The sequence below is a fragment of the Pocillopora verrucosa genome, chromosome 8, assembly GCF_036669915.1.
Source record: "Pocillopora verrucosa isolate sample1 chromosome 8, ASM3666991v2, whole genome shotgun sequence".
Classification (NCBI taxonomy): domain Eukaryota; kingdom Metazoa; phylum Cnidaria; class Anthozoa; order Scleractinia; family Pocilloporidae; genus Pocillopora; species Pocillopora verrucosa.
Window position 1 is genome coordinate 13,388,583 of NC_089319.1, and position 18,976 is coordinate 13,407,558.

The 18,976-nt window shown below is 34.1% G+C and overlaps 1 protein-coding gene and 1 non-coding gene across 2 annotated transcripts; both read right to left on the bottom strand.

The window, feature by feature from the left end:
* Positions 1 to 17: 17 nt before the first annotated feature.
* Positions 18 to 18,045, bottom strand: LOC131798521 (xylosyl- and glucuronyltransferase LARGE1). Its single transcript, XM_059116176.2, has 23 exons — positions 17,721 to 18,045; positions 14,845 to 14,982; positions 14,416 to 14,474; positions 13,503 to 13,674; positions 12,137 to 12,171; positions 10,779 to 10,874; positions 10,191 to 10,274; positions 9,872 to 9,949; positions 9,411 to 9,542; positions 8,836 to 8,931; positions 8,394 to 8,423; positions 7,967 to 8,073; positions 7,553 to 7,634; positions 7,176 to 7,280; positions 6,621 to 6,708; positions 6,067 to 6,191; positions 4,986 to 5,101; positions 4,621 to 4,657; positions 4,243 to 4,349; positions 3,777 to 3,849; positions 3,074 to 3,198; positions 1,733 to 1,831; positions 18 to 1,308 (listed from the first exon to the last, which is right to left on the bottom strand). The coding sequence occupies exons 1-23, from the start codon at positions 17,836 to 17,838 to the stop codon at positions 1,218 to 1,220; spliced, it is 2,193 nt and encodes a 730-aa protein (XP_058972159.2). The 5' UTR covers positions 17,839 to 18,045; the 3' UTR covers positions 18 to 1,217.
* Positions 12,443 to 12,514, bottom strand: Trnay-gua (transfer RNA tyrosine (anticodon GUA)). Its single transcript has one exon. It is a non-coding gene; the product is annotated as a tRNA-Tyr (tRNA).
* Positions 18,046 to 18,976: the final 931 nt, after the last annotated feature.

An 18,976-nucleotide genomic window follows, 5' to 3' on the forward strand; every position in this document is an offset into this window, starting at 1 on the left:
GAAACAGTGAAGCATCTTGATAATATTTTATTGGTTGAATCATTTGAATATTTTTATTACAATTTATTACTCTATAGATCATGGATTTATCAAATAATTTGTGACAACTAACCTCAACCCTTGTGTAAATAAAATAAAATTTCTGTGAAAATAAATTAGAATTACCTACATGGATTTGAAATTCAAGGGTAAATAATTTTGATTTGTATTTTGTGGATGCAACCTGACTGATTTTCACTCATCACTGTAACAAAAATAGATTCAGAAGAGAACATAGTCAGCACTGCAACAACAAAGAATGATGGCCACTGACAGGAAATTTATAGTAAACAATGCTCTTCATGCACCTCTCAAATAACACATATGCTGTTGGTACACATAAAAATAAATAACTGTAACTTCAACTATTGCAGGTACTATCCCCTCATAAAATAGCTATAAGTATCAGAATGTGTAAGGATTCAATTTAAGTAAAACCTTAAAAAAAAAACCCCCTATAAAAACTACTGCTTTTGAATTGTTATTAAAAGTTTAGTTCATGTATCAACAGTGTGTTCACTGAAATATGAAAGTTTGTAAGTTAAAAGAGTGCCTTTGATTTAATTGAATTTGGAAATGAAGTGAAGACAGTTGTTATTTATTACAGTTTGTAACTAACTCAGCTTAATTACATGTATTACAAAACAAAACTATATCTATAGCTGTTTTCATACCACTTTCATCTGTGCCAAGCATGTTTAAACTAAGCTTTGGGTTGGCTAAGAAAGGGTCAACCCTTTAACCACTAAGAATGGTTGGCATCTAATTTCTTCTTGAGTATTACTGCTGAATCAAACTCTAATGTCATGAGAATAAAGGAAATGATTGCCAATAAGACAACTGGAGAAGCACTTGAAAGGTGAACAAATTCTCCATGTCAGCCTCAATGGAAATGTATAGGGAACAGCAAGGAGAATAAGAACACCTATGTTAGGGTGTAAAGAGTTAGCTCTATTTTACTACAACACAAACAGCTGCGATGCTACCTTGTTCTTCCAGTAATGATACAACTGTTCTGCTCTGATCTAGGAATCATGACATAAAACCCCCTCAGCACTTGGTTTGTTACCTAGTAAAACTTTCTCCAAGCTTGTTTAAATAAAAAGTATTTTGTTTTCAACTGCTAATTAAAACTGACAGATTTAAACATGACTAAAAACAAATCAAGATAACAGTTGTTAACTATCCATGTCCACATCTCCCAAATGTTCCCTTCCATACTTTGTTATCATATCTTGAACAAATTCTTGTTTTAATCTACTGAGGCATCTGTGAACAAAAATTCAACAGGTCACCACTATCAATGAGAAGAAATGAATATGAAAGTGATCTTCGCAGTAATGAACACTACTTGAGCAGTAGTGAAAATAAGGCCTGAAAAAAATTCAGGCCTGTACAAGATTTAAACCCATGACCTCTGTGATACTGATGCAGTGCTCTACCAACTGAGCTAACAAGCCAACTGAGAGCTGGTCATTATGTTGGTTCCAAATAAACCCATGAAGTGGTGTATGAATGCATGTCATAAATGAAAATCATATGTGTGAATTTCCAATAAAGAAGTGGATATGAAAGCAATCTTCCCAGTACTGAACACTACTTGAGATAAAGTGAAAATCCCATACAGGCCTAGAATTTTTTTCAAACTTTCAGACAGTTTCAATATTTCACAAGTTTGTAAATTTGCACTCACCTTCTGTACAATGCACTGGATCTGAATTTAAATATATCAAATGAAGGTGAGTGTGGCATGTGTATGCTGAACACATTTGGTAAAACTACAAATTCATACCTGTGAACAAAAACTAGGTATAAGTTTTGATAACACTGAGTTGAAAATACTGCCCCTATGAAGTAATAATCTCTACACCATGTTGCCCTTAAATTGACAATACCATATACACTCAAGTTTGAAAGACATAATAGTAAACAAGTTAGTATATATATATATGCAAGTATGTAAGTATATATGCAAAAAGATGGTAAAAAACACAGCCATTTTAAACCTGAACTATTTGTCTCAAGTTGCTATTAGTAGTGGCATCACCATAATGATCATAACTCTCAAGTTTCCCATGGTTGAGATTGCACATGTGGATAAACACACAACATCACACAATCCAAAATTATGGTAAACAAAGTCATGTAATTTAAAGAATGCTTATAGATTAAAAGTGAAGTCCTGCAGCTGTCAAATTAAGTGGCTCATTTGACTGTGGCTTATCTCATGGAGTCCAGCACACTAAAATTTAGCCCATCATATCTGTGGTATTTTCCCTTACTGTGGGGTAAAGTTGGAGCATTTAGGGCACCAATGTATTTTTATAAAAGCTAAGTTTTTCGTTTGTCTCATGTGTGATGTAGATCGCGACGTTTTGACTGCATACTGCTAGTCTTCTTCAGGCGATTATTTTTCAAAATATTTTCAAGATGTTGAAGAAAATTTATTTCACCTTTTGAAATGCTTATCGTTTTAATTTGTACAATCTGATGTGGAGACTCAAAGCATAATACAAATTACAAAATAATACAAGTCTCTAGTTCCCATCCTTATCTCTGTGTCAGAGAACTTACTTATACCCAGCTTCTTTGAAAACAAGTGGTCAATCTGCCTGCTTCCCAATTGACAAATTTGAAAATTCACAGAAAATAAGAGAAAGTCACAGTACTGAATTATGATTTTTTCCACTAATGAGATCACAAGAAATATATACTTTTTTCCATTGGCTGAAATAAAAATAAGGGGTTGGGAAACTTCCCATTATATACAGTTTATTTCCAGGATATAATCACTGTATATAATAATTATAATTATACTGTCACAATAAAGCTTCGAGTATGGGAATGCTCTTAGTGACTCAAGAAAAACACCTCATCTTTTAAAAAGTATCTACCAAAGTCTAGACTGAAGTTAATTTTAAATTCGTTGTCTAAATATACAATTTAATTTTTATTTGAAGACAATTCTATTTCTTCAATTAACTCACCATCAAGTAGACTGCTTATTATGGCAATTCTAACATATTTAACTTACCCCTGAGCTTGTAACTCCATTATGTGAGCTACTTTATTCCAACCAAATCCAACAAAACGTTTGTCATATCTGCTGATATTATTCCTCACAACTATGTAAGGCTCAAAATCTTCTTCCCACTGAATCTGTAATGAATAAATTTAAACAAATGCTTTACATAAAATGAAATTGATTTTAAAAAGTAGTTTTTATTTATTGAATAATGATTAGCTAGTATTATCACACGAACTGTCCCACCCCACTTGGGCAATCCCAAAGAAGACCATAGTGACAGCTGACATGTGCAAGGCAGGACAGGCTGATGTGAGCCAGTCCAGAAAAAGCAATCTGGGCCTGCTGCAATCATGCCACTTAGTTCCATAACTTAAAGAAAAACAGAAATGAGAAAAGACAAGTTGCATTTTTTACTGTTCCAACTCAAAAAAAAAAAGGAAAGTTTCAATTGCAGAATTATTTTTGTGCTTGTGAGACTCTGTGCCTGTCTTTTGCATCATATTAAGGTCAAAATTTTCTAGATCACAGTCAGAAAGTTTCCTGATGTTTCCATTTGTATGATTCAAATTCAAAATTTCATTTATAAGAGTACACTATGATGCAGCTATGAATGTGTGGGTCAAGCTACAAATTCAGATTACACCATTCTGTGAAGTAAAGTCAAATAATATTAGTAACGTGATATAATGTTCTTACTGCCACTACTTACAGTGTATGGGGTGGTAGCTGTTCTCCACTTGGCATAATTGGTTGCTGCATGACCTTTACTCCACTCATGGTGTCTGGATAAAGATCAAGAAATGTCAGATGAAACATTGGTCATCTGACTAATCCTTCACACCATTAACACTTGTGACACACTACCTGGGTGTGGATTTTTCAATCATAACCTGTAACAAACTTACATTCTCTGCATGTTGCAAGGAAGAGAATTCTGCATCAATAATCATGATAGTAAAATAAACATTTAATTTCTTAATATGCAATTACTACAAGAACAAAATTCTTTCAATGATATATTTTATGTCTTGATCATAGGTTCTTAACTATCTGCTCTAAAATATAATAATTTCTTCTCCATCCACCATTTTATGATTTCAGTCTGATAAATGGCCTCTTTGAAAAAAATGGGCTTCATTGAAAATGAAAAAGTTATAATCCCTTATTGAACCCACCTAAATGTAAATATTGAGCCCAGGTCCCACTGAGACAGCAACTGTGCTTTTGTCTTTGGAAAATCTAATTTGTAGTGAAGAGTCTCGAAGGCTGGAACAACAAATGCCTGCAAACAAATACGAAGTATTACCTACTATTTTTAAATCTGAAATAGGCTGGTGCTCAGTGGATTGACCTTTCTTTCACTACCATAGCGGGGTTTTAAACTCAGGGGTAAGAATAGAACATTATATCAATACCTTTAAGACACAAGCTCAAAGTTATAATGATACATGATTTCCAACATGTTACACAATAGTTAAATATTAAGTAACACAATTTTGAAATTTGACAGACCCCTCTTTTGCCAAAACCTTCAATCATTAATATCAACTGACCTTTTTGTTCATGTTTGAAGCTGCTTTCAACCATTGCCTGTTCAAACAATAATGGAAAGTTACTGCTGTGGGCTGATGGAAATTTGAAAATGCTTAAAGGGTAGTACATATTAAATACTATTATAATATGACTGATCAACCATGACCCTGCTCCTCATGGGTGAGAAAAAAAATAGATGACATGATGCCTTTCATTGATTCCTACCAAACAGGGATATATGATCAAGTTAAAAAACAAATTAATCAGTTGATTTTTTGGAACAAATAGAACATGTACTTCTCGCAAATAACTGGCCTGACATTTAGATAATTCAGATTCAGTAAAGAAAGAACACTAAAAAGTGATGTTTTATGTTTCAACAAACCTCATAGAGCTGTATGCTCCTGGCCCTGGTACAAAATCAATGTCACTCAAAAATACAAATGGAGTGTGCACATGTTCCAAAGCAATGTTTCTGAGGTAGTTTACTGGATAAAATTGCTGAAAAAGAGGTTAGAAACCCAGTTGAGATAAAAGATGAGGCATCATACTAACACTTAAGATTGACAATTATTATCTGTTAATGCATAGGGAAGCTGACATCTTAAAAATTAGGATATTAAATGACCATAGCTAAAAGAAACAGATTGAACTAATTCACTGTTTTCATCCATTCATCAATACAATGTGTAAGTAGGCTCTACATGATCATCATGTTATGACACATAGATGAGTGAAGTTTGTCAGAGAGAAATATATATTTAATCTTAGTTTGCGGTCAGGTTGCTGATTCCCATGAAACCTATCAAAAAGTGCCATAATCCAATCCAAGTCCCAGAAACTAGACGAACTGCCAGCCAGAAGAATGAAGACTGTAATTATAATTTATTGCCAAGTGAAAACTAAGAAAACTAGGGAGAAATGGCAACATGCAAGATGAAGGCACAAATTATTAAGTGATAATGAGGAATACTACTATAAATAGTGCAATTTTTGTCACCAGAACTGGCCTAACACTGCAATTGCAATCTGATAATCTGTACGGAAAGTTTTAAAAGTCTGCAAGCCTAGGAAGCTGTTTAAACAAATTAAAATCAAAGAATTTGCCCAATGTGGGCACTGTTTCAGTTTTCTATGGGAATACAGGTAAATATTCAATAGATTTTTGAACAATCAGAGTACATGTTATGTCTAAGTTATGTCATAATAGTTAATAATACTTGAGAATACCACTTTCTGTTTGGGAGAAAACAAGAGTCTGTAGCTCACTAACTTTTAGAAGGTTTTATCAGACTGAAAACCAGCAGACCTGATGGGAACATTTGGGCATATCAGTGCAAGGGTATTTGAGAAATCAAAGTGCATATAACACCAGTCCATTAATTTTGCAAATTTAAAATAATGAAAAAGCGACTGGTATTACCTGTTTATGGTGAAAAAAATCAAACAGAACATTATTTACTTACTCCTTCCCTGAAGACAATGTGATATCCTACATTTTTTCTTTTCACTAATTCAGTTGAGCTCTGAACATAGCTTAGGAACTGTTGTGCCTCACTGTCAGACATGTACAAAGCTAAACTGATGGGACCTGAAACAGGGCATTGGATAAAATGGTCAAGTCCCAAGCAGTGTTGAAAGAATTGATATCTTTTGAATGGTATCAAGATCTTCCAAAAAAACTTTGGTTACAATGGTATCAAATATTTAGTGACAATATTGGTCCAGCACATTGAACAGTAGAGGTAAATGGAATACATTGTTACAGTTACTGTGTTATTTCTAAGAAAAGCAGTTTTAATTTTGCATTTTATTTTTAACACTTAGGAGTTTATTTGTTGTATCAGCCAACAAACTTGCCATGGATTTCTGACCCATCACATGATTTAGCTATCTTTATTACTAATTAAAATTAATGTTTTCCTGTGTCTATTTTGTTTTTGGCTCTTCTTGAAGTCTTTGAAAGAATCTGTAACACTTCCTTCACTGAAAGAGAGACAAATTTCACTTTCACTTTTACCTTCCCAATGGAGACAAATAGTCTCAATCATCTGTAGCCTGTCAATGGAAAGCTGCACTACAAGTGTAACATCTGAGGGTTCAACAGCCTGTCAATTAGACACACCAAGAGTCAGTTATGCAGAAGTGAGCTTTATTCAGAGAGATCAACATGATTATATAATTGTGAACAGGATGTGATAAGTGAATTGAAAGGTTGATAACCTACTACTTTCGCAGACAGGGTGTCATTCAGTTTTAAAAATGATAACACCTTACATGCCTTATTTGTTCCATTTACGATAAACAATATGACAAGCTTAAATCTTTATATATCACTTATTTCCTTCTTTTTTATAACAGAAAACAATAATCTTCTTTCAATTACCCTTTTCTTCCCCTTGCTTATCTAATTGAGGAAAAGCAAAAAGGTCCTTAAAACATTCAGGAATAAGAATAAAAATGATCCCACTCAATTATTTCTGATTGCACCCTCATCAAAACAAAAAAAAAATCGAGCAATTCACCTCCATTTTACCAAACAATCTGAAGCTTACAAAAGTGCAATTCAGCTTACCTGTGAAAAATCATAATCAAGATAGTATAGATGAGTCCTGTGTGTCAAATCTTGCTCTTGCTTAAATTCATAGCATGCATCCTCACTGTCCACGTTTCCTGCACTCTGAATGTAAACACAGCAATTAATTTACACTTTTCCTTCAGCACACATCATTATCTATATGTCCATACATATAAGATGAAGGATTGCCTCACTCAAATTCAGGGCTACTAAGGTTATCAAAGATCTAAAGAGATAAATCAACATCCTTCCAAAATTTACTTCATTTTGTAGAAAGCTACCACTTGAAAAAAACTACTGCTCCTGAGAACCTTGTGTTTATGGTCTATTAGAAAAGCACTACAACCCTCTAGAGAAAAATAACTGTCTGTTACCTTGTCTGATGGCTGCTGCCTAGCTCCATCTATTGTGTTATTCAACTTTGTATCATTTTCATCACAAGAGAATATCCATCGCCTAGTAACAGTAGATGTCACAAATCTCTAATCATTGAAACACTGATTCTTCTTGATTATATAGTGAGTCATTAATCAATGAAGTTTCTTGCCATCAACCCCCAAATAAGCACTGATGTTTTGGATTTCTGGTTCACATTTTTCTGTTGCCAGTTGCAGAATGCTGTTAAAACTAAAACTTTTTGACTTGTTCAAGTTCTTTCAGTGCCCCTTCTTTTCAGTAAATGGGGCTCTAGGGGATCACCATGATTTATTCAAGTTAAGAACACTGACACTTCTGTTGGTACCCGCAGATTCTTGTAATATAATTTGATATGAGATCTGTTGACTTACCTTAAAAAGTTACCATCATATTCCAAGAAAGTCAAATACAAGTTCCTGAAAAACTCTTCATACTTGTTCTTCACAAGCTGCTTTTTCGGGGAGTTCCAGTGAATAACCTACATGGTGATATGGAAACAAACTTAATGCCTCAGCTTTCTATGGGAGGTTTTGTGAGCTGAGAAATGTGTGCTTCGACTAGAGATTAAGAGGCCCCCTCACATGCAGAACTAATCACTGATAAATAAAACTTCAATCAAGATTGAGAGAGTAAATAAATTTACAGAGAAACCAAATAATAAATTAAACTATTATAATAATTATAAAAAATATTTATAGCACTTGATTTGTCAATTAGTGTCATGGTTATTTTAATAAGAATATCTATACAATACATAACTGCCAATTTTGAAAAAAAAAAACCAAACTTTCAGCTCACCTTTAATTCAGAGACATCCTTGTAACAGTTCTGTAAATATGGTATACAAGAAGATGATTCTTAGTATTTTTGTGTCTTTTTTTACTTTGTTAGAGGCATAATTACAACAGGATGCCTCATTTATTTCACCACTACATATTGCAAACTGCAGGGGTAAGCATGCTACATAGTTAAAATGCAGGACTTGTAACCTGACCAGTAGTCTCATCTGCAATCTGTAAATATCTGCCTTATGTTCTCCTACCACATGGCATTTGGTGATTTGCTGCTTGTTTATCAGAGCCTTTAAAAAGTGTTCCATTTGACAAGAGCTCTATCAACTGATGACTATTTTCTTTGTTTACATGTACTTAATACAGTTGCTGCACTAAATGTGTAGTGACAGCTACCTATACAGACATATGACACTAATTACTGGATGACATAAAAGGAAAGTACTCACAGCACTGCGAGTGTTGTCTCCAAGCTGAACATTCCATGTACATGGCAGTTTTAACACTAGATGGGGATTACTCTTTATCACTGCATTAAATATGTCCTTCAAAAGAAACACACAAACATCTACTTAATAAGTTATGGAAGGATATAAATTTTGGATTCATTTAACATTGAGCCTAACTTCAGTGAGAAGCATAGGCATGAGGCTAATTTCTATATCTGATGACAACAACACTCAAGCAAATTTTTGCCATGGTCTGCCACAGGTATCCCACATAGTGATTCAGGAATTACCAGGAGATCCTCAAGATCCATTTTGTACATGTCAGACATGAGCTAACTTCCCCCAAAGTATTGTTTGCCATTTACTGTAGAGGTAAAATGTTAAGCTGTCATAGTTTTTTTTTTTTTTTTTGGGGGGGGGGGGGGGGGGGGGACCTCTAATTGGATGTCAGGTCCACAATTAGAGCCTTGAGTGATTTTCCAAAGGTTGAAATAATTGACTCTCTTATTCTAAAAAAAAAACCACCAGTCCAACATAGCCACATGTAACTGTAAAAGAAAGGATTATGAGCTCACCTGATCTGCAAGAGAGGTGGCCAGCATGTTCATAAGTTCCCTCTCAGCAGTCAGTCTCCACAGACTGGTCCACTTATCTTGGCGCAACTTGAACAGGTCCAGAAGTATAACTCCTGTGTTGAACCCTCTCCCCTAAATAAATAAGCATAAAAATTAAAATTCCTGTGCCCAAGGTTCATGCAGTCACCTAATGGTTTGCACACTGGATTCTGGATGGAAAGGAATGAGTTCAAACCCACCAGGATCACTATTTTGTGCTATACTGGGAAACACCTTTACTTTTACAGCACATCCCTTTAGGGTTTTCAAATATCTGTCCACACCATTTCCAACATTCCATTTCAGGACATCTCCACCTCACCAGTGAACAATTCCATAATACTACCATCTGCTCCCAAAGCATTCACAACTGACAGTTAAAAAGCATCACTGCTTTAAATTTAAACAATTTTAAGACTCACCAAAGCAGGCCAGGGTTTATGGTTTTTCCATAATTTGCCAAGATACCAATCACTTTGGTTGTCTACAAGACCAATAGCCTTAACAGAAATTAGGAAAGTAAAAAAAAGTTGAAAAAAGTAAATAAATACATCAGTTTCATTATTCAAGTGTTAAAATTATTGCGACTCATGGGCACAGTTCACCCAAAACTCAAGAGGCAGCAACATACCCATACACAACAGATAGGACAGAGGGGCACATGCCATAACAACAATTTCCCAAAGAATACAAATGGGCCAACAATAAAATCCAAAAGATTACCACCATGTTGATTCTGACCTTTCTTCCTGTAAGTTGATCAAACATTCTCCACAGTTCAGCCACATCAGATGCAAATATGACATCTGTATCCAGAACAAGTACCTATGGCGATATATAACATCCATAAGGACAGCACAAACACAATACAAAATTTATCTCAGATAATAAATGTGATAACTAAACAAGGTGGTAGGGTTATTTCTACCATGCTCAGTTTTTATTTTTATATGTTAGGTTAATTTTGCTCTCACCAGATGTGTAGGGGTTGCAAATAGTGCCAAATAACACCCCCCCATCTTCAAAAATATTTTATTTCCATCCAAACTCAAATCTTGATATGACATTTCTTTTAATTCTATTTGTCAGGAATAACTTATGCATAACAAATTTCAGTCTTACATTTATAGGGGCCTCAGAACTTGACGTGAAAGGAATGTCTTATTTTCTATTTAATACAACCAAGATCATAAAATACTTGTCAAGTGAAATAACTAAGAAGGAAAAAATCATAAACTGAATTGATAAGCACTCTCTGGTAATCCTAAATTCCCTAAAACACAAAGTTAACTTGGTGATAACCACATGAATACAAGTTTAACTTCATACCTTGTCTAGCGATTGTGGAAGAACTTCAGTTAACACCAACTTCATTAAACCAAAGATTCCAGAATAATGTTTATTAGGTATCCAAGACACTTTATCCTGTAACAAAAAATTGCAATCATAACTCCATAAATACACTGCTTTTGAAAAAAAAATACTTGATACAAAAATGATCCTTAAGAAAACATTCCTGACATGCACAGCTTTAGAAAGGAAGAGATCTGAAGTTCCAATAATAGATTCTGAACAAACTCACAATTTAAGGGCTTTATTTTCTTACTCTGCATATCTCTCTGTTTTTATTGAGCTGTTTCAAAGTGAACTCTTCCATCAGTTACTTAGTGGACATGTAGCTTGTAATAATGGACATTTATAGCACATGGTTTACACAAGAGAACAATTGGCTGTCATTTTATAATCTTAACCACTAGTTGAGAATCACAACTGACATAAGCTACCTGTAATTTTACAGCTAATAAAATCATAGCAAAACTGAACAATCATTCTTTGTGAACCATGACTTAAAGAGGCTTGAAAGTGACATTTTCTGCCATCAAAGTCTTAGAGTCTTCTAACTAAAGATTACAAGACTATCAATCTCATCATCAGGGAAATTTTTCAACACTTAAATAAAACTATTGTTGAGTAATTTTTTAAGCATGTTTTTGAGACCTCATCTGTTGCCATAGCAACAATGCAGCAGTGTTTGGAGACCCTCCAAAACTCAGTTTTTGAAAGATATCTCTGAGCTAATTTGATAACCTTGCACCTGTCAGAAAAACTTAACTCCATGTGAAGCATAGATGTAAATTTGTACAATCCTCAATCGCAAGTGCACCATTGTTGAGTCTCCACTCTCCCAAAGTTTTTTTGGCCTTTCTTTGTTGGCCAAACTTTCACTTTTCTCAAAGCTCTTTTTATAAGTAATATTTCCCTTTTTACTGCACAAATGGCCATGTTCAACTTTTGGAAACAAATAAGTTCAGCCTTGTTCATTTGAATTTATTTGGGGCTGCCTTATTGTTTACAACTCAGGCAACAAAATTTTGGGGGAGGATCAAGCATGGGTTACATTTATTTGGATCCATTCTCCCCTGGCATAAAAACCCTTTTGAGCCCCATAAAGTATAACAAGTCAGAAAAAAAGCAACTTTGCCCTCTGATGATGACTTTTACCTGGACAAGCTGCCAAAGTGTCAGTCATGATTACCAATAACAGTTACTCTTGTTGACATAAATTCACCAAAAGATCAATTTAGCACTTGCTATTTGGACAATTTTTTAAAGGTATATTGGCAATACACACTTTCAATTGATAGAAGCAGTCAGTATTAAATTTTATGAAATTGTCTGCCTCTTACCTTTATTGAATCAGTGCTATAAAAACTAGTATCAACTGTAAAAAGAAAGAAAAAAAGTAAATTAATCATCACCATGCTGAAATGCATTTACAGATTGTCAACTTTATTCTACTGGTTTCACAATATTTCTGTGATAACCGAAATGAAATCATTAAAAAAAAAACAAAGCCAAACTCCTATATGACAAAAACTAACAAAAAGGTAGCCAACTCAGTTTTTTACTTCCTTTTGTTTGGTATAAGTATCACCAATTTGAGAAAGATGTTTTTCATCTTGTCACAAGCATGGGACAAAGAAAAAATTCTGAGTCCCCATGAGGAATTGAACCTCAGACTTTCGGATTTACACTCCAATGCTCTACCACTGAGCCACAGAGACTCTAAGGTGAGCGAGGTTTATTACGAAGTTCACATGGCACACGTCCTGCATACTACTAGTATCAGCAATGTCAATAGCGTAATGTTTGTAGATAGAAATAGTAGAGATGATAAGTTTTAAGCTCAGTAAAGAATTAAGAAAGATGTTTTTTGTCTTTTATTCTTTTATCACCAATTTATATGCTACAGTGTGTGCATGTAGGGTGACAGAATCCAGCCAACTCACCCATGGACCAACTCCCCCACATCAACTTGCCCATGTATAAAATCATTTCAGTAAGCTCATTACAGATTTAATCTTGTTTAAACTTAGGTTTGATGTTTTATATAATGATAAATTTAATAATTGAAGTGTCAACAACATTTTGTTGACTTTAGACTGTTGACTTAATTTAGACTATTGCAGTACAAACCAGCATACGCTCACATACAAACACTTTTAATAGATGCTTTGAACACCTTCCAACACCTTTGTGACACTTATTACACTACAGAATTGTGTACTAATTCTTCAGTAAGAAAGTTTTTCTTTTGTTTAAATTTTACATTTTCTTGTTGTGGTGTACGTTGTGTTATATCTTAAGCCAAAGAATCAAAGCAATTGTTCGGGGATTTAGATCTCAGGATCTTTGTGATGCATGCTGTTTGGCAAACACTTTCATTGGTTTGTTAATATCTGTCAATACATGAAAATCATATATATGAACTGTGCATTAATAAATGGATATGAGAAGGATCTTTGCAGTAATAAACACTAATTTTAAGGCAATAGAGAAGTAATTTTAAGTTTGGGCAGGTTAGTCTGCAGGCAACTTGACGTAATTCAGGCTTACTATTGATCTGCACCCAGCATGAAACTTTTTTCATTTTCTCCCAAACATTCAGGATACATAATTGTGTAAATAGACTTAGTTTCTCAATTACAAACCTAGATTAGTCAGTTATAGCAATTGACCCAAGGTATATACAGAGAAATATAAATGTGGTACCTGCTGGAATAGCCCATGTCTGAAAAAGGACACTCAAAATCTCCTGTCCTATGCTATCTGATATGAAATGGAAGTGAAGTGGATTGCGGCGGTGAAACAGAATAGACTTAATAAGAGTGACTACTTGGCGACTTGCACCATGACCTGCACAGACCACTGCAATATGTATAACCTGTGAAAGGAAATAATACTTTTGAATAGGGGTTACAGTCAGCAAAACAACTACATGTATAAGTTCATGTTGTTAGTAGGATAAAAACAAAATATTATTATTCTCAAAAAGCATAGAAAATAGTTATTTTGAATTAATTTTTTTCCTTGAAATCATTAAAAACTATAACATACATAGCAGGTAATTTAGTGTTAACAACTGGGTTGAAAACGTAAATTAGCCACCATAAAGGGTAAAAAAGCTGACGTTTCGAGCGTTAGCCCTTCGTCAGAGCGATTAGAACAATCTAATCGCTCTGACAAAGGGCTAACACTCCAAACGTCAGCTTTTTTACCCTTTATGGTGGCTAATTTACGTTTTCAACCCAGTTGTTAACACTAAATTACCTGCTATACTCTCCCACCAACGCAGCACCACAGTTTCTTTAGAAACTTACCCCTTTATTCATATAACATACATACACGTACTGAGTATCTGCTGTGTGGTGATTTCAGTGTAATGGGGCAATGTTTCAAAAAAGGAATCAACCAGGCGTCAACAGAGTAAATATTGTATACAGATGTGCATCTCACTTCAATTTCAGATCAATGACCTAGGTACTAATTACATTCTAGCTGGCCAAATGACCACAGGTCACTAAATTGGCAGCTTTTTCTTCCAGTTTAGACAATCTCTTTTTTTTCATCTTACTAGGATGACCAATGATTGCAGTTTAAAGCACTAAGTAGTAGCGTATCATACCTCACAACGATAAAGGAAAAGGTCATTCACACATGCAGTTGACTTATTTCTTTGTGATGCTGAAAGAAAGAAAAGGGGTGCATCATAAAGGTACCAATTATGATAATAATAGCAGTAATTAACATCATTTCTATAGTTATAAAAATCATAATCATATTAAGTAACCTTACAATCTTTAAATGTGATCTGAAATTAATTAAATAAAAGGAACCGGGCAAACTGCAGTTCTTTTGACTTAGTTACAGCAAAGATTATCAGGCAGGTCTTTGGTACATATACAAAAGGAAGCTGAATGCAACTTGGTATTCAAGGTTAAATATCCAAAAGTTAAGTACATCTTTCCTACTCTTTTTACATAAAAATATCATCATATTCATACTCACTGTTTACCCTTATTTCAGCTTTCCCAAGAATCCAATGTCAACCTACCTTGTTGGTTGCGGCTATCCCTCTCATACAGGTCTTTTAATCTTTGTTGCACCAGTTTAAGTTCTCTCTTTAATTCTGTGTTTTCTGTCTGAACTCTTTCAAACTCTTTGCCTGATATCAGTGGTGAAGTTTCCCTTTCTGTTGAAGACAGACTTCTTATTATATCATACTTGAATTAAAGATAACCACAACTAAAGAAGAGTAATAAAACAATCATCTAGAATTAACCCTACTGGTATCCATGTCAATATTTTCTTATCTGAAAATACTATTAAACTGCTCTTAATCTGAATACAATTAAAAAAACATACAACAATCACCACTGGTAACCCAGAATCTATGGGATTGGGAATGAATCAAACAGTCCCAAAATTATACCTTTTGAGAGATTAAGGAGAAATGACTAATTCTGTGTTCTTACTGTGTTCAAATCTGAAGACATTGTGAAAGCCATTTTGGGGCAAATTATAGGCAATCATAAGCCAACCATATAAACCTGAAAAGTAACTCATAAACACTTACTGTAAAATGAATCCTAGACCTCAAGAAGAATTGAACTAAAATGCCTATGATTATCAGATCCAAAAATCAATTAACAATTTCCTCAAGTTTAAACCATTTTTCTTAGATCAATAAAACTTCCAGCTCAGACAGTTAGGTTCGCTAGCTTTTCAGTATTGATAATTTGCTTTTCATCATTGGTAATTTGGCAGTACAACTTGCAGTAAAACTTGCTAAAACTTGTCAATGTACATGAAGCTTTGACATGGCTCCATGAACAAAAAGTAACAAACATGAAAAATACACGAAGTAAGTCATTTTTATTCACAAAAAGGTACTGTTTGCATCTCAGGATAAATTTTGTTTATCATCATATTTTACTGCATAAAAACCATACTGAAATTATAGCTCTCATAGAGTCTGGGTACCTGTTTCCTAATACTAGGTAAGTTGAGGTTATGATGTCTAATATCAGGAAAGTTCCATTTGTTGTAAAATAAGACTTGACGACATACGTAGAACTCACTTCAACCAAACATGATAATGCACTAAAAATAGGAACTGTTGATGCATCAAAGTTTCCAGAAATAACTCCCCTTACTCTTCAATTTTTAAAAGAAATTTTTCAATTGGAAAGATAATTCCATTTGGTTTGTAATTTTAAAAGCAATAAAAAATATGACTGTTGATGCCTCAAAGTTTCCAGAAATAACCCCTCATTCCATCATTTTTTAACAGAAATTCTCATTAGGAAAGACTATTCAACATTTGGTTTCCAATTTTAAAAACAATAAAGAAAACTGGAATTAACATTTGCTTGAAAAAAGATGTATCATGTCAATCAACAATGTCACAAGACTGTTACCCAAATCACTACAAGACATTCACCGCTGCTTTAAACCCAAAGGATTTCCCTTAAATAATACACCATTAAGATAATTGTTCAGTTTATTCCACTTCTAAATGAAAAAAAAAAACTGATATTAAAGAGAGAAACCAAGTTGACAAACTGCAATACTTTATAGGAGGCATGCACACACTTCACTTCGTGTACAATTATTGTAGACTTTAATTGCACAATGTGGTAATCAGAAATCTTGTTATCAGCATTTTAATTGACTCTGCTGGGTGTTCAAAGAACATTTTGTCTATCCAAGGCCTCTTCAAAACCCATAATGAAGCTTCTGGATATAAATCTAATAGATGTCAATCAATTCCTCCTTAATGAACTATGCTTGCTTCACTGATAAAAGTTATCATTCCTTGCCATGTATAACAATAATTCTGCATTCATACATTTAAGTTTGGAAAACAGAGAGGCCATTGCCCACTTCAAGTAAATATTTTTCTTTTCAAGACTAAAGAAACAGTGGAAAAGCATACTTCTCACAGACAAGTAATTTATTGCTGTAAATAGTTTTGTCAGCTGCGTCCTCGAAGTTTCAATGAGAATTTACCGGTAATTGGATCAATTCAATAACAGAATCTACATGTATTGAAGTGGAACAACAATATCATTTCTGAGTGGAAAAATTGTCTTCCGTTAAATCTAAGGCATTCCCTTGATTTTAATCAACGTAAACTTGATACGAACAGATTACATCTCTTTTATTAGCTTCGCACAAAAAGACGAGACAATAACAATCATTATTAATGTTGATGGGGAAGACGTTCTGAAAGACACTCAAAATAATTAAAATACAGTGCCAAGGAAAGAAAATGTTCAGTCGTCTACAAAGAAAAATAGTTCTGGAATGTTCTGTTTAGCCTACGAAAAAAAACGTTGTAAAAAGCATAAAACAATTAATAATTTCGTGTAATATTTTTTTAACAAAGTTTTGCGCAGATGGCCATACCTTCTGATAGACATTTTCCAAATGTTACCGCAAATACGACATACAATTTTCATTTTATGAAAATAACGCCTTTGTTTTGAATAAGAGACGATAAGCATCTCTTTGAAAACAACTTCTAAATTAGCTGAGTGGTATCAGTTGAGAAAAGACCGAACCGGAATAAAATAATACAATAATATTCTTGATATTTTCACATTCATGGAGATATTTTCACATACATGTAGACACAAAAACTCTGGACATTTTGATAGTAATAATATATTTCACAACAGGCAAACAGGCTTTCCCCATACTTGCCACGTATTTTTAAATTTTCGAAGGTTTGTTCCATACATGCCCAACTCTTAAGTTATGTTTCAAACTATTGCGTAAGTGGCAAGTGTAAATATAGTTTAAAGAAAAGTTGTAATAAAGTTCAGGTGGAGATCGAATCTCGCTAAATGTGTACGCTTTTTACCACACACTGCCCCTTGAAGAGGACTTACATCAAGAAATTCGACAAGTGAATTAATATTTTACCTTTCATGGAGTAGTCCGGAGGTGTTATCCACCATAATACAAACGACGAACTTAAAGACAGCGATAACAAAACTGCTATGGTCCGAATTTTCACAAATCCCATACCAGCGGTCAGCATACTATCTGAAAAAAACCCTATCCTTGCCACAATACTCGATATCAAAAGTGTTTTGAAAAGTAAACCAGCAGTCAAACTTGACTTCCATCGTCCACTTGGTATCTTGACAGTCTAGTTACTGAAGAATCCAAATGAAAACAGCAATAACCTCACGGGAACTTCACAAATTCCATGGTGCTACTCCGTCTGTCATTTCAAATGTTTATGCACGCGGGCGCCAAATGTAAATGTCCAAACTAATGAGTGAGGGACTGGTAACTAATAAATAGTCCCTGAGGGTATGGGTGTGGGTATTTCGGCATGCAATGTTACGCCCATCTCTAAATACTGACCAATATTTTATTTACCAACCTTTTCAAAAATATTCCAGCAGTTCCGATATCTATATTTTGCAACGCCCATCTCTGACCTTAAACTGCCCCAGGGTTAAGAGAAATAAAAGACTCCCTATTTACACTAAGTGCTCACATGGATGCCTCCTACACCATAATTTGATTGGAATTTAGTGAAAAACGTCCAGAATTCCAATACTTCCCAAGATCTATCAGATTTAATTTTCATTCACTATAACAACCTGGGTTCAGATTTATCCATGATTCAAATTGAATGATTCAAAAATGAATTCATCAGCATACATCCCATGCCAAGACATACAGCCCACACCAAGACATACAACAAATTCAAAAGCAACTTGCAACTGATGCATATGCAACAGGTAATGTCAAAATTAACAGCCTCCCCCACCCAAAAATGAAAACAAAAAACAAAAAGAAACTCTGCCTTGTTAAGATTAATTGAATCCTCTAAATAACAAAAATGAGTAAAGTATTTCACTGATAATTAAACATTCAAGCCATCTGCTAAATTATGGTGCTTTGAAAATAAGTAGCTAACTCTCTAAGAATGTGAACCATCCCCCCCCATTCCCAATTGTAACCAATACTTGATTTCTTGTTACAAAATCGAAACGTTGTCCAACAAACAGGTGATGAGAATCAACCAATTCACCAGCCAGTGGGTACTTTGTTTTCTCAATAGGTCATTCTTATTACTAGTTTAAAATGAAGTGCAAGGAAGCAAAAATAGAGAATTACTGATAACAGATATTAAAAGGGTAAATGGGATAAATCATGCATAC